General features: G+C 35.6%; 1 protein-coding gene across 1 annotated transcript in view; it reads right to left on the bottom strand.

Annotated features, from left to right (window-relative positions):
* Nucleotides 1–933: 933 nt before the first annotated feature.
* The window catches only part of DIAPH3 (diaphanous-related formin 3), a gene marked incomplete at both ends in the record, with an annotated part of 42,874 nt that continues 26,581 nt past the window's right edge, over nucleotides 934–17,226 (bottom strand). Inside the window, 3 exons of the mRNA XM_010015306.1 lie at nucleotides 934–1,035; nucleotides 6,123–6,217; nucleotides 7,145–7,240. Of these exons, the coding sequence (XP_010013608.1) occupies nucleotides 934–1,035; nucleotides 6,123–6,217; nucleotides 7,145–7,240 (293 nt within the window). The remainder of the gene's footprint in view (nucleotides 1,036–6,122; nucleotides 6,218–7,144; nucleotides 7,241–17,226) is intronic.

Below are 17,226 nucleotides of genomic sequence, written 5' to 3'. Positions count from 1 at the left end.
CAGGAATTCTCACCAACAGCTTTTATTCATTACATAAGGAAATTTCATTCTTAGGTCACCATCCATCTCATATATCGAATGATATGGGCCCATGAAGAAACATATTCTTAGGAAATGTATGTATTACAACATATTACTTAAATTTCGAACATGTGAGACTCCAGAGCGAACCAGGTACACCTGATAACTAATTCCATCAGATTCTTTACCGGCATTTAAGATTAAGATTTATTTTGAGAACAAGGAAGAAGTTTGGAGAACCTAATAGGATTTGAAGAAATTTGTGGGTTTGTTCCTTTTTCTTTTTTTTTTTTTTTAAAGAACTTAATATGGTGATGCTTCTTAACTTTACATTGATACCACAACTGAGTAAATAATGTAGGAACTCTCACTTATAAAATTACATATTTAAACCAAAATTGCCACGTGGAGAACTGATTTGAACATAAACATTATCACAGCCTCCTTCCAGTTCTCACCACCAAAAGGTTAAATTCTGTTGGTCACACTAGATTTAACTACTAACCTCTTTTGGAAGCTTTGTAATATAAAGTAGACTGAAAACAAACCTAAAAACTTACCATTGTGAAATCCACCTTTGTGAAACTACTATTTCCTGAAAAACAAATACTATAACAAAAAAAGTGAAAAAGTAGTAATTTCTTTTACTTTAGACATTGTGTTCTCTGCAAGCAACAGAAATGCTGAAAGTATTAGTTTCGCATCTCATAAAACACAAAGTATATTTTGGCTGGATTTTATCTTGTACTCTTCTCCCTGTCTGGAACCTCTTCACATATAGGAAAAAAATAGCTGCTATTGTTTCTATAATATTATATTAAAACTGTATTTCACAAAGTAAAAAAAAAAAAAAAAAAAAAAACAAACCAAACCAAACCATACTAAAAAATATGACAACAAAAGACAACTCACCACAACTCCAAACTGCTCTGGCTCAGACAAATTATTATACTCGTTCTTGAACTTGGACAACGCATTCAACTGTTCTTGTTCAGGAAGATGTTTTATTAAATTCTATAAAGAAAAATAAAATAGGCTTAAAAATCTCAGATTCTACATTACTTGTAATATTATAGGCAAATGGCATTATGTATGCATCATTAACAAACACTACAAAGACAACACTCCACCTGAAGACAGTAAAATGTAAATAGACAACACACAAATTAATGTAACTAGGGCTGTACAAAGCAAATGATTCAATACTGCTAGCTAGCATCTTTTGTTGAGTCTACAAACATTTCTGTAGTCTTTTTTTAAATACCATTTAGAAATACCATAAATACTAAGAAAGAATATGCTTGATAGGCACTTTGCAAACAGAACACTAAGAAGCAAATAGAACAAGAATTTCAAGTATAACATGTTTAAAGGATGGCAAGAAGTATTTTGAAAAAGGATAGTTTATTTTCCAGTATTTCAAAACAAAAGCTTACAACCATTACGCACTATTTCGCATGCAAACTTGCCAGAAGTCAGAATTCAGAGGTGAGATTCAGCTTCAGTGGAATTCAGGAGCCCATACAAGGAGCTTGGACATTTTCATAAATGAATGTCTTTTGAACACAGGTAAAAGAATCTAAACTTGTCAGCTTCACCTGATATGTCAAGAATCCTCAGTTCCTGGAGCTTTCTGAACACTTTTAATTATGGTATATAATTTGAGTCAGTAGCTCAGTTCTGTCCCTTCCCAAGACAACTACTATAACTACCAGGCAATAGTCAGGGCCCCTTTAGCCTTCTCTCTTTCTCAGCTTACGCCTCTTGTGTTCCTGGTTACACAGTGGCTAAGCTTCCGTCATAGTAAGAAAATAAGAAAGAAATTGTGTTCTTTCTTAAAATACTCCCTGGTCTATTGGTAAGATCACTCTGAATAAAGATTCAAGCTTCCTAACACTGAATCAGGTCTAGCAGACACAGTATCCCACTGCCTACTACCATATTGCAAGAAAGGATCAGAAAGACTAACTCTAGCAGTTCCCTCTTTCAGTTATATCAAAATCTTTTTTACTTCTCTGCAAGTCAATAGCTTTGGTGACATACTATCAACCAAAAAGAATTTACTTAAGTTAGTGAACAGGATCTCTATCTGAGACTCTTAACCCCCTCCGTAATTTTACACACAAAAGATTCCTATTTCTTCTTCTACAGGAAATTCAGCCAGTTACAATATACAAATTGTCTTTTTTGGGCCAGAGACATGAAAAGTCATAGCTCTGCTTTGCATAGCATAATTCCCTAATATAGGAAGAAAGAATTCAACTCATTAATGAGTATCCAAAAATATCCTTAAACCAGTAATCAATGCAAGGACCCTTTGAGATCTTCACAACCTGTATTAATTAGTTCAAAGGTACATCCTGGTATGATCCTTGGATCACAGTATAGATATTCCTCTTGTTAAAGAGTGAAAATACTAGATTGCACCTGAAGTAAATTTTTTTAAAAGCAACATAAATATTTTAATACTTTTTTATTTTCTGGGGTGGTTTTTTTTTTAATAACTCAATCTCTTAGCTTTTCTAACAATTGTCATTTGATGGTAGTTTATCATTTATCAACCCTTTCTTTCCTAATGGATAAAAAGGCATAGATAGTCCTTTATCACTGTTTTGTTTTAGTGTAAAAACATTTACTATTTTAAGAACCGAAACTCTACTTTGATCCTAAGGACTACGATAACTAATTGATTTTACAATATTTTGTCAAATCCAAAGTAAGGATCAAGTAGTTTATCAAGAAAATAAAATCAGCAAATAAGAAAAGCTAGACTTAGGAGGAAAGGTCCAAATAGACCAAAAGAAGAGTAAATAATAGTTAAAGATCAGGCTGCTTCAACAGAATGTCCATACTCAAATAAGGATTTTGGCAGGAAAAAAGAGAACTATTAAAAATGCATGAATGATGATGCTTAATAATATAAACCTCAGTTTTATGTAGCTTGATTTGGACATAGTCAGACTGACTTTCAACATGAAGAATTTACGACAATAATCATATATATCCTTACCATAATTACATTTAGAAAATATTTTTGTAAAGAACACTGCATTTATTAATGATGGATGAAGATGTCCAGCACTTAATCAGTAATACTGAGCAAAAATTGAAAAGGGTACAGAGTGCAAAAAGATTTATTTAAAATTAGAAATTCATAATCATCTTATTTCGTCTTGATATATATCTATGTAACAAGCTCTTAATATACTACAATTTCTTAATCTTTACTGAGATTAAAGTGTACTTGTTTGATGCCAAAATAATTTTCACATGTAGAAAAACTGACCACAAAACTTTTTCAAAAGACAAGTACTCGAGTGTTCTATGAATATTTTCAATACTGAAAACGTTGAGGAAAAAAAAAAAAAAAAAAAAAAGGAGCAGCTTATACCAAAGGAGCTTTATGGTGTTCAGATAAAGCTTTAGAACTGATAGAGATGAAACACATTTTGAGTATCAAACAGAGAATAAACAGAAGAAAGAATTTTGGCTAAGTCATAAGAAACATTCCAATGATTAGTCAATGACTGTCTGGATTACAATATGACTTTTGGAGTTTTTATGTCTTTCAGAACTAGATTCAATTTCTAACTGGAGAAAGGGAGAGAAGGAGAGATTACTTTTACTACTTAAGCATAACAAGAGCAGGATTAAGGACAAATTTCCAACTTTGGAAACTGCGACAATAGGACACACTGAACAATATTTAAAGATAGAAAAAAAAAAATGATGAAGGCAAGAAGCTTCTAGAGAGGAAAAGTACCAATAATACCTAAGGTATTTTACATAAATAAATAAATAAAAAGAGCCATATACATGCACACAAATTATGCTTTTTTTCTTCTCAGAATCATGAAATACGCAGGACTACATTTTCATAGGTTACTTCATGATCTTGTTGAGGACCTAATTTCATTAACAGGCTAAATCTTCACCATTGAAAACCAGTGTTAAGAGTCTCAGAGCAAGCACGAACTATCCGAGAGAGAGCTCAAGCTGCATGTAACAGCACAGCATATTCCATCTCTCCATAAAATAGCTTTTCATGCTACGTTAGAGAATTTTTACTATTATTCCAAATAAAGTACAAGAAAGATACACATCATACTTTTGAGCATGAAGAGAACACTGAAAAAGAAAAGTGATGTAAGTGAAAACTGGAACAAACATTTTAGAGGTGTAAACTGCTCTGTTCATCCTAATAACCTTACAGTAATAGTTTCAATGCCACTATTAACTGCATCATTGAACAAAATAAAGAAAATTACACAATTATCTATACTGTCACTGGAGATGACAGCTCATGTTTGTTCCTTCAAATATTTCTTGAGAGAAACATCTCATTCTTCAATGAAAACTGGAAAATGAAGTCCAAATAGCTCAACAGAGTTTAAAGATCGTTGGAATCAAAGTGACAAGAACTGAGGGCCAAACTGCATGTGGGCAGAAAAGGAGCATCCTGAACATTGTACAGGCTCTTCAGTAGGACCTTATTTTGACATACCAATATGGTGGATATCTATTTTGCAAGCAAAGCACACAAATATAAATTTGCCTTGTTTTGACCTTTGTATACAGATTGCTGCATGTTCAGTACAAGTCACACACTTGAATCTCAGAGAGCCTTAATGTTACAAATAATTTTATGACTCCTGATTACCAGTATTTATTTCTTCACTAATCAATATCCCTGCAAAAGGTGTACGTTTCTAAAAAAAAAAAAAAAAAAAAAAAAAATTAAAAAAAAAAATCAAAGTTTATTTTTCTTGGATGTTTCAGTAGAGACTGGTACCAATGTCCCTAACACACATTCAGGTATGCTGTAGAGATCACCTATCTAAATCCTCTCTAATTGAAACTTATGACACATTACTCGTAGATTAATAAAAATTATGATTTGACATTCATGAGTTATAATGGCAATAATTTGACATTCACAGTATGTCCAAAAGACAATCTTAGCCTAAAAACGTATCACTGCAAATCTAATGGGTGCCATCAAGATGACTAGGGAACACAACACATAACAGGAAAGAAGAGGTTGAGAAGTGGTTTGTTGATTTTAACGAAATAAGCCTCAGGTGATCTTCAGGTACCCAACTGGAGGATACAGAGAACACGCAATTAGGATCCTCTTGAAGATATGCAACAGAAAGCCAAGGTCACAAGTTGCAACCATGAAGACTCTGGTTAGATAAACAACACAAGATTTTGCACAAAAAGGGTAGTTCAAGACTGGAAAAGGTGTCCAGAAAGGCTATGGCATGTCCAGCCTTGGAGATACTAAAAAAATTAATGGAAAAGACCCTGAGCAACCTGCTCCAGTTGACCTGGCTTTGAGCAGGGGCTTGGATCAAATGACCTCCAGACTGCCAAATTATTTCTTCCTACGGTTCTATAAAGAAGTATTAATATTTTATCAAATTCCTCAATTTATCAACACTTAAATAACACTGCACAGAAGAACAAGAGGAACTTCCAGTTTCTTTTGCCTCCACACATAATCATACTTATTTTGTGCTTTGAATAATATGGAAAGAAAAAACAGTATACAAATAAATTCCAGGAAAGAAAACTGGTTAGTTTGAATGCCCTAAAGCAAGTTTCTGGATTGTATCAGCACTAAAGGGACAAGGGAAAAAAACACCAAACAACAACAACAAAAAAAACCCAACACAAGCAACAGACAAAAAAACCAAAACACACACACACACACACACACACACACACACACACACACAAACCCACAACTTTTTGACCAGAAGGGATTTGTGCAAATGAGACGGGTAGAAACAAATTAAAGAAAAAATTTGTAACTCGGAAAGAAACAGAATATCAGACAGTGTTTGAATATAGCAAAGAAAAATCTCAATTTAGGTGTGGACAATACAAATGGAGAAATTAGAGCATATAAATTTAGCTACTTTCATTAAAGAACAGCATCACAAATATAAAAAAATCCTACAGTTCACAGATAAAAGAAGATTCTTGCAGTGATTTATTACCCAAAAGTTAATGGTAAGGGGTTTTATAGGTACAGGTTTCTATTTAATGAGAAGCTTACCCTGAAATATTGGGATTTAAAGTGTCACTTTCCTTACCTGAATCATGGACTCTGACAGCTGTGTTTCGTCAACTTCCAATATCATCATTTTGATTTCCTCATAAGGCACTCGGAAAGAGCCAAGGAAAATTGCTAAAACAAAGATTCAACACATAATGAAGAAAGCAAGACAAACATTTTTTTTCTACTTACAAATCACCAATTAAACAGCCTATAGAATACAGGTTAACAAACACCATACAAAGTAATACAGATAAAGGACAACAAATTTTTTTAACTACTGTTCTATAATTCTAGCCTTCTCCATTCATTTGTTACGCAGAACATCCAGTATCACAGAAGACCTCCATAAGTACCCAGTGAAAAGTCTACTCTGCAGGACAATCACTGCTGTTGTAGTATTTTGTGCTAAGGTAAAGATCACACCTTTTTCCTTCAGTGGTTTCATCAGAGCTTTCTCTTAAAAAAATCTCCAAGAGAAACTGAAATCACATCAGCGGTTAAAAACCAAAATGCTCTTATAGGCACTGTTTATTCATTCACCATAATCCAATCATTTCCTATTTTATCTTTGCCATGATTTAGGAACATACTCTTCATAGCATTCGTCGCTGACAAAACTTTATCATCTTTATTTCCATGTTATTGCATAATACTGAGTATTGCCTTCTTTCTACAAAGTACACGAGGGATGGCCAGTACATGAGATCTTGTACCAGACAACTTGGAGGGGTGAAGTAGTAGGGGGTTAAGCAATATTCCTTGGCGACTATGTTGAAAATATAGATAGATAATTAGATACATAGCTGTATACTTGTGTTTCAATATATACAGAAGATAATAATGTCAGTCTAGAACAAGTGATGACCTTTAATAGTTTTCTGGGTCCTTTAAGATGTGTTTCAGTTGTATCAACTCACATACTTCGGCTTAACACCAATATGCACATATTGTCACATGCTTTAAACAAAAAGTGGTTACCAGGTAGTCAGACAAGACAGACATTTTTATGGAACATATATGCAACAGTACTGTGTCATAAACCCAGAATCTACTTACAGAGATTCTGTGCAATCTTTGGGTCCAAGACTTTTAATTCTTTGATGCGTTTCTTAATGGATTTCTTTTCTTCAAATTCCTCCTCCTCTTTTTTTACTGCCAAAGTAAACACAAATATACTCACTCTTAACTCTTAATGTTTAGAGAAAAGATTAATGAATTCAGAAAACATATTTGCTATCAAGCACAGTCAGTTCACAAAGAAAGTAACATATCATAGAACAGAAAAAATAGAGGGTTTGCATTTAATTGCTTGTATTCTCAAAATAGGTGTTCAGTGAAATTTGTCAGCATGTTGGCCTTCTAGAACAAGATTTATTTATTTTTTTAATATATAGAAACCAAAGATGGTAAAGTCAGTTGTATGAACAGTCTGAAAGTCATATTTAAAATACCATTCAATTTACTTCAGTCAGCCTGGGCAGGTTAGCATTCTAATTGGATTTTGATAATTGGCAATAACGAATCTTAAAGAAGATATGTCAATATGTCTCAATACTAAGCAATAAAGAACCAACCCAAAATTCAGGTATTTTTGTGACCACTTTTGTCCAAATATGAACACCAAAAATGTTGAAGATCACTGGCTTATGAAAAATTAACATTACTTTAGAATATAAATAAGGTTATACCTATTTTCCTTATTTCCTCCAAAAACATGTATTTTTAAATATATGACATAATAACCTTATTATAAAATACCACAAAGTGATCGTGTAAATGTACATTAACATGGCTGGAAATTTTGGTTTATATTTTATTTTCAAAAAATAATTCATACAAATAGGTTCTCCCAAATGCATTATGGAAGCTCAATTTATTTCTCATTATTCACACACTGTCATAAGAATTTCACTTACAATAACAGCAGAGTCTTGATAATGTATTAGTAAGAAATATTCCAATTACTATACAAACAAACAAGAAGTCCAAAACCACACAAATCTTTCATGTAATCCAATCTGGTTGTCCTTTTTTATTTCTCCTCCCCCCAGCACAAGTCTTCACTGTCAAATGTTATTCAGCCAATATATTACTACTTCACAAAATCCATTTCCAAGTTTATACAGTATGATTGTTGTAAATTAAGTTATACATGCTTCAAATAGTTGAGAGTAGAAAATATGTTGTAATAAAAGTATATGCTACTGACTTCAGAAAGAGATATAGATAGATAAGAAACCTTGTCAAGAAAACATAGCATTAAAATTTCTAGCTTACTGGTGATTCTTGACAAAACTAGATGTAATATGAATTATCAAGAGGATTTCTCTAACTTGAAATTACTTCTGTAAATTTTAAGAGAGGTCTTAGAGAGCTATGTCATTCTTTAAAAATGTTTTTCTAAGAACAGTGACCTATCAAGGTCTCTGAACTTTGTTGTCTAGGAAACTACCAAAGAAATAAGAACTTAAAGATCTCATATAGAGATTAAAGAAACTAGATTCTAGTTACTCCCAAGCTGGTGGAGACATAAATTTGAATATTCTCCTAAATGACTTTTAATTGCTAGGCACCATGATGCTCCCCTCTGAGGACATGTCACAGTGCAGAGAAGAACCTCGTATTCTGAAAATGAAATTACTGAGCTAAGACATAAAGCAGTCCTTAGAAGAAGGACTGATATCCAAGGTCCTGGCAAATAGGTTACTAAGTCACAATCTTCCTCTTCTGTCTTTCTCCCCATCTTACCCATAACAACCGGCTGGTCTAAATGTCTTCCACCACACATTAACAGAAAAGTTACCATTCTCCTGTCCCAGGAAAAATAAGTCTGTTTACTGTGCATGTGAAAGGAAAAGCAGCACATTTTAACCACCAGTCTGAGAACACATTAACCCATATTCAAAAGGACAGAATGACATTTGAGCTACTGGATAAAAAGGAGGTTACCACTAAAGCTTCACTTTTTTTTTTTTCCTGGTTATACTTCAAGAGGCCTTATTGAATCCAGAAGGGCATGTCAGGGGCTATGGATCTCAGGGTCACACAACTGTTTTCTCCTGCAGTTACACACCTTAACAGATCTCTCAAATTTCTTAAAGGCTACAGGCTGAAAACAGTCATTCTTGAAAGTGTCATTCTGAGTGGCCTGTCTTATTAATGCTAGAATTGCAGATTCCACTAGAAGATCTGGACAGGTTCCATGCCATCTTAACACCTTACTCATCTGAATCATAATAAAAATATATTAATGCTTTATGGCTACCTTGAAACCTTGGAAATCATCATTTTACAGTAACCAAAATCATTTTCTTCATAGTCACAACAAAAAAAGTTAAATTATATGAATTTATAAACTTGCACTGACTTGAACTGGATATGTTTCCCTTTCCAGCACTAGAAAGCAGTATTTATTCATTACAGCCTTATAACATAGATAATACACAAACATACAAAACTAACTTTCAAATCAAGAAACAATGTTGCAAATGAACCAGCTAATTCCCTCTGGAACTTTCACCCAGGAGGGGGTTATACACAACGTGACAGCAATACTTAGGCATCACAACCCTAAGGAAAAATGAACATAGAACTTACTCTAGGAACTCAGGCAGAAATTGTATACAGAGCTATACAATTATGCAAACTTAATTACTTCAAACTTACATGATACTTCAGGAGAATTCAGGTCACATCCTTATGTAGTTGGCAGCAATAAGAAGCAGAGGATACATATTACTTGTCTTCCCTATTGGAAATGGTGCACTGGCCAATGAAAACTCTGAAATTCTGATACCTCCTACTGCCTCTATAAATTTTTTACCTGATTTGCTTGTTAACTTATTGGAAGGAGTGGGGGGTAGGGGGGAAAGACACAACTATTATCTATTTCCAACAAGAAAAAGTTAAAAAACCCACAGCGGGGAGGGAAGGGGAGGGAAAGAAAAAGATTCAATACATCTGAATAAATGAAGTAAGTAGCTAAACTAACAGAAAATTGAAGAAAATAAGCACTTGCATTTTATTTGGAGAGGGCACAGAGGCAGGGAGGAAAGTATACAGAAAATAGAAATGGGTAACACCCGCTTACAATGGAAAAAGAGAACACAGCCCAGTGAGAACGGGCAGCTGTTGCAGAAAGGAGATGACTGTCAAGGGAAATAGATATAAAACGTTGTCATGCTAACAAGAATCAAACCAGGTGATATCAAAACAACTGTCGTAGCTCCAGAAGTTGGACCATCACATTAAACCATTGATTGTTTCAAAATCTCAGGTCTTCACGTATTATACAACTGAAAAGGAACTTTACATATCAAGAACTGCACACAGGGTGGGGGGCATACACATGTCCCCAGCATCTGAACTAGATAATTTTTAGACAGTACTATCTAATCTGATGCTCCAACTGCTCTGCTGTCTCAGGCTGGGAAACAAAATACTAGGTCACTTTGAAACACACAGAATTCATCTCCCACCCTTCTTAGTTCCCTTTATCTCTACAATCCCACATCCTTGTTAACATGACTCCAAAATTAACAGATGCAGATGCCAGTGTACAGACAGAAAAATACTGCAAAGGAGTTTTAGGTATTGGAAAAATCGCTTTAACTGACTCCTTCAAACATGTGCCCACATATACATTCAACTAGTCAACTACCTCCATCTGTGGCAATGATCTGACTGAAACTAGAGTCATGAAGGGAGCGGAGATAGGATTCTTTTACAAATATAACATCACAGCTGGAAGCCTACAGAATAGCATTTCTTAAAAATGTGGACTGAATCCTACGTAGTTTACTCAACAGATCTCTGAAACAATCACATTCTTGGTAGGTGCCAATATAACATAATCTACATTCATGAATCTACAGTCTAACATAATCTACATTCATGAATTGCTATCCACATTTCCATTTCTGCAACAGGTCTTGATATAATCTGCCATCCACTATCTTTGTGCAAGAAAAATCATGCCTCTGCATCTGTATGTTGAAGAAAAAAAAAATCTAATATACATTACTGAATGAAAACAAATACTCTTGAAATACAAGTTTCAAAAGGAACATGCAGATCTGACCATTTGTTTTAAAAAGTCTGAATTCCTAGTTCAGTTAAAACTTGAAAACTACATTACACAGAAATCTACAGAACACTCAATGTAGTAATTTTGTCACTAAGTAAAGAGCATACAGAAAATTACACAAGACCTTGCACCTTTCTTATTCTCTTAGCTAAAACAACAGTCATCCTGAAGTCTGTCTTGACTGAAAAATGAAAGAACAAGCCTGGGGCCATGGGTTCAAAAGATGTACCCACACCAAGACTCATTATGAAAGTAGATGCATACCTCATCTGCTTAGAAATCTAACTCTTAGAAGTAAATGATAACTTATGCCCCATATAGTAGGACATTCAACTGAAAGACATTCTTTATCTCCAGGAAGTTATCTGGAATCAAAGGAATACATCTTTAATAGAAAATGAGGTTGTAGCTATACAATAAATGCAGCAAAAGTTCTTAGCTATTCAAAACAAAAATCTGGAACAACTTGCTGTAAATCATAGAACTACTGAAGTTGGAAGGGACCTCTGGAGGTCATCTGTTCCAACCCCCCTACTCAAACAGGGCCACCTACAGCCAGGTGCCCAGGACTGTATTTAGGCAGCTTTTGAGTATCCCTAAAAATTGAGGGAGAGTCCACAACCTCTGTGGGCAACCCATGCCAGTGTTCAGTCACACCCACAGTAAAAGTAGTGTTCTGTGATGTTCAGGAGGAACCTCCTGTGTTTCAGTTTGTGCCCACTACCACTGCGAAGCGCCTGATTCTGTCCTCCTTTTACCCTCTCTTCAGGTATTTGTATAAATTGATAGGATTCTCCTGAGCCTTCTTTTCTCCATGTTAAACAGCCCCAGCTCCCTCAGCCTTTGCTCATAGAAGAGATGCTCCAGTCCCCTTATCATCTTTCTGACCCTTTGTTGGGCTTTCCTTAATATGTCCATGCCTCCCTCTTACTAGGGAGGCTCAAGCTGTACTCAGTACTCCATATGTGGCCTCACCCGTATTGAAATCTGAAGCCTACCAAGGAATATATGTCTTTTAGCTAACAGAACACAGACTTTTGAAGACTTGGATTGTCTTAAAACCTCCAAAACTATTGTCCTGCAATATGACATGCAACAAAGAAAATAAAAGTTTTATCTCAAAAAAAAAAAAAAAAAGGACACCAACAGTCTATTTTCTAGACAGATTCCATAGTGAATTGCAGGGTTCACCAGCACAGTTACTTGTGATAATCTGCTTCAAAATAGGAAAGAAATTATGAACTAGATCTATTCTTTAGTATCATTTAAGACTGGGGTTGTTGGGTTTTTGTTTGTGGGGTTTTTTGGGGAGGGGCGGGGGGTATTGTTGCTTTGTTTTAAACAAAAACCAGGATAAAATGAAGATACCGGGCACAGCCCACGGCAACAGGAAGAGTGTCTGAACCTGAGAGGCAAGGAAGCTGGTATATATTCTTTCCAAAAAGAGCAACCCAAGGTTGTATCAACACAAAAGCTTGCCTCAGGGACTGTTCATCACGCCTAATAATCTAATCCAGCCCTTTCATGGGGTACAAACTACACAGAAAGCTTTCACGCTCCATCTTATTTTCCATCTACATACATCTAAAACTTGAAAAATCAGTAAGAAACTATTAACTATGGTAGGAACATAAATAATGTTTCATGGTTTTACCTGTTAGCTTTGAAACTGAAAATGTTGCCATTACTTTACATCGAGGTGGAATGCAAACTCCTAGAAAGTACGGGTATTTGCTATTCTTCATGTTGACTATAACAAATACGTGGAAAATACAATGCAAAGGTGCCAATGTATTCCAAGCTCCTGTTTATTCAGGCCTCTTTTTTGATAATTTCTATTAATCAGTGCCTCCTATCTTTGGAACGGTAGTTGCTGCAATAGTGAAGGTTTCTTAAGTTTTACCATTTGTTTTCTGAGCAGTTTGTAAGAGACTGCCACTTCTTACCTCCCTCAAACAGTCATGCACACGTGCACTGTTGTTCCTGTGTTGACAACACTGCTGTTGAATTGGCACAATTCACGCATACACCATTATAACTCAGTCATGCTTCATGACAGCTTAAATTCATGCATCACTGTAACTCATTCAAAATAGAGGATTTTATTACAAATAATTTCTCAAGGGTACATAAGAACTGGAATCATTGGTAACAGCAAATGTACAAATATATTCAGGCATTTTATCTCTGAAAGGTTATTTCAAGGTAATTCGGAAGAATATGCCTCTATAACAAGCTCTTAAATACATTCAGTGACTGACAGTCTTTAATTTTCTGTGTATATATTACATTACATGCACAAAAAAAAAAGTAATCGATCTTAGAATCTTTACAGTTGCCAGCAACGCATCTTGCCCATTGAAAACCTCTATAATTGTGGCATGAATAGGTGGACCAAGTTAAAAAAAATCCAACTAATAAAGATGGACGTATAAGGTCCTTGTTTTGCAAAAAGACATACCAAGAACAGGCCTAGACTGATTGATCATGTAACAGGAATTAGTACATTAGCAAGTGATTAACCAAGTGGACTAGTGTTTGTGCTTCCCCCATTTTCCTCATCTTCTAGAACAATGAACACAGGACTTTGCAGTTACAGAGTACTGTTTTTGGGAAATTAGCCAAGTAACTAAGATTTTTTTAACTAAGTCACTAAGTTTTTTGAAATAGAAATACCATCTTTATTTCATTTTGAAAACCTAAGTGCTACCATACTGACCAAATAATTTCTAAATGATGTTAGCTCATTCATAAAGCCAAGACAGCAAGCTCTCACTCTTTTAATGGCAGCAGGTAAAGGGGGGGGGGGGGGGGGGAGGTGGGGGGGGGGGGGGAGGGGAAAACAGCTCTGTTTTTTTTCTTAACTCTCTAAAATACTGTCAGAAATACGGCATATAAAAATCAGAAGAATATTTTTCTTAGTTATAAGCCGAACACCTGCTTGGCCCCACACTAGAACTGAAAGTTTTAACCAAGACTGATTCAACTTCTGAAAGGATTTAAAACTTCACTAATCTTCCTTGGAGAGGAAAGAGGTGGGGGTTGAAATGAGTTTTCTGCTACACTGGAGTTTGCTGAACAGGGAAAAGCAAAACACACTGGTGTTCCCAGTACAACAGTAAAGTTGTTTAGAATCTAGCTCCAGTAGACACAATTCAGACCTTCCCATTTTAAGATATATTCCTTCTACCAGGATTTAGCTGCTTGAGCCTTACAAGGCTGATCTGTCAATTGACAAAAGCTATCAAAACCAGAATAACAGGACCTGAGTGCAGCTGCACCCAACCTGAGCATATCTGATTCAAGAAGCACCATCATATACTTACTACCCTGTGAAATGGAATGACAGCTGTTCAGCTCCACTTCTCTGAGTCAAATACCTGAACTGAGGTAGAGAACCACACAAAAGTATTGGACAAGGAGCCAGCATGGGTCAGACTAAGTGGGACAAGACAACAGAATCATAGAATAGTTAGGGTTGGAAAGGACCTTAAGATCATCTAGTTCCAACCCCCCTGCCATGGGCAGGGATACCAATTGAGTTAAAAAAGCAGTTAGAAGCATAACTACACTGCTGTCTCTAGAAACCTCTTCATAAGAATAACTATGCCCTGTTGGATCAACCACCTCTTCCAGAGGTCAGTAAGATGCATAGGAAAACATACAAGAACAAGTCAAGCATATATTTCTTCGCAAGTCTCCATATATTTGCCTTTCCAAGGTTGTCCTATTCCAGAGCAAAATCTTTTCATTTAATAATCTTCAAGATTGTTCTTCTGTGCCCATGTGTAGCTGTTTTTTACACCTAGTAAATTCTAAACATTGATGAAGTCCTTGAGCAGAGTTCCCATTCTTAATCAGGCATTGTACAAAGAAAGACTTCCTTTTGTTTTGATAACCTTGATTGGTTTTGCTGTAACTCTACTATATCTTTTATTAGCAAGAGTAAACAAAGCCACACAAAGTATGCAGGATGTGGGCACAGCTTGAACTTGTACGCTGACACTTTCAGTTATTATTACTTTGTTTTTTCTTTCCTAGTAGTTCTCAAATCCTATTTGCTTTCAGCCATTACTGAGACTAAGAAAATTCTGCCAGTATACATTAAATTGCTAACCAATTCTACCCTTTGTTAATGATTGTCTACAATATCTCCACCATAGGTATAAATTTTGCTAATTGTAGATCCTCAAATCCCAGAAACCTTTTGAAAGAACTGTCATCACATTTGTCACTTTGCTTCCTTTCTTCTGATGCTGACATAGGTTCAAATAATAGTTTACACAGCACAGTTCATTACTCAGCTGTTTCATCCTCCAGTTCCTTTAGAAGTCCAGGGTGAATACCAGCTGATCCTAGCAATCCTTTACTGTCCACTTTATTGACCTATTCTAAAACTTCCTCTACTGGCCAGGCAAGTTGTGATTCATCCTCCAACATAGTGCTCCCCTCAAAGCCAGTTTAGAGGCAACTTCATTATTGGCCAAACAGAAATAATTCCAAGCTTTAGCATTTGAAAGTAGGAAAGAGATTTGTTACTCAAACTTTCTTTTTTCCTTTGGAAGATAGATAAGAAGCAGTAAATCATACTTTTGTACTACATTTTTATGCAGTCTTTATCCAAGCTCAAAACTCACTAGTAGGAAGATTTTAACACCTTATCTTTAACTGAGCAAAGCAGCAAGAATTAGAACAGCATTTGAAACATACTGAAGTCCCTGGAATTTAAATACAAGCATATCCTTTTACATAAAATCTAAATGAAAAGAGACACTCAGACGTGGCTTCTGATTCTTATAGATTTTATGCAGTATATGTTAAATATCATAAATGAGAACACACAACAACCATTGATGCCACTATTTTCAAATTACCTCAGAGATTTAGATAAAGTTTGTCTGATACATTTCTATTATTGTGCAAACTGCATGCTTAGCAGTTAAGACACATCCAGAGGGACCCGGACAAGCTCAAGAAGTGGGTCCATGTGGACCTCATGAGGTTCAATGAGACAACATGCGAAGTCCCGCATCTGGGTCAGGGCAACCCCAAGTATCAGTACTGGTGGGGGATGAAGGGATTGAGAGCAGCCTTGTGGATAAGGCCTTGAAGTTACTGGTAGACTAATAACCAGACATGAGCCACCACAAAGATCAGGCTGCTTCAAGAACGTCTTCACTCACTAAAACAGCAGAAAATCACCAAGTAAAAAAAAAACAAAAAACCCAAACAAATAGTGCATAGCTTTCAACCAAAGTAGCAAGTTTGATCTGCTTGTGGAGTAACTGTTAAATCATAATGAGCACCAGAGGGGGGCAGACCACATAACCAGCAGAAGACACCTGCTGAAGGAAGATCTGCTGAAGGAAGACCTGAGGAAGTCAGGCCTCTTCCATTCAGCATCAATGAACTTTTGCATCTTCCCAGTTGCTCACAGAGCATCATCCTGTGATCCCAGCTGAACAGAAGCTGGCACTGCATCTTAAAAAGGCTGTTCCACCCTTTTCCCTGACACTTTATACTGACCAGCATACTCTTATCTGTATAGCAAATGCCAGCAGCTAGTTTCCAGCTGTGTCAGTTCCCTGTCCCAGCTCACAGCACAGCCATGTAAACACTTGTGTCAAACAAGTGAGAATTGGACCCTCCCATCTAGCAGCACCATGTTCACCTATCACTGAAAAATAGCACAAAGCAAATTAATGAAATTGGCTACCACAATAAATTATAAATGAAAGCTAAAAAACATTTGGTTTTACTTAAGGCATTTTTCTCTCAGAACAGTGCACTGTAACACCTTGATAAGATAAACATTTTTCATTATTTATTTGATATTTGTTATTACAAGATTTAAAGTTAAAAAGTACCAACTACATCTACAGTTGAAGACATACATCTGACAGAGAAAGGTTTCTGTTAAGATCACATCTCCTTCCTTTAAACTATGGTTTTAACTTCACTTGTGTGAAATAACGTTATATAGTCTTTCTAGCACTCAGCTCTCAATCAGTGTTTTACTACATATCCTTAAAGATGAACCTCAAGGTACTCA

This window comes from Nestor notabilis, unplaced genomic scaffold, assembly GCF_000696875.1.
Source record: "Nestor notabilis isolate BGI_N333 unplaced genomic scaffold, ASM69687v1 scaffold26855, whole genome shotgun sequence".
In the NCBI taxonomy this organism is placed as follows: Eukaryota; Metazoa; Chordata; class Aves; order Psittaciformes; family Psittacidae; genus Nestor; species Nestor notabilis.
The sequence above is the reverse complement of the archived record's forward strand: the minus strand, read 5'-3'. Positions and strand labels throughout refer to the sequence as shown.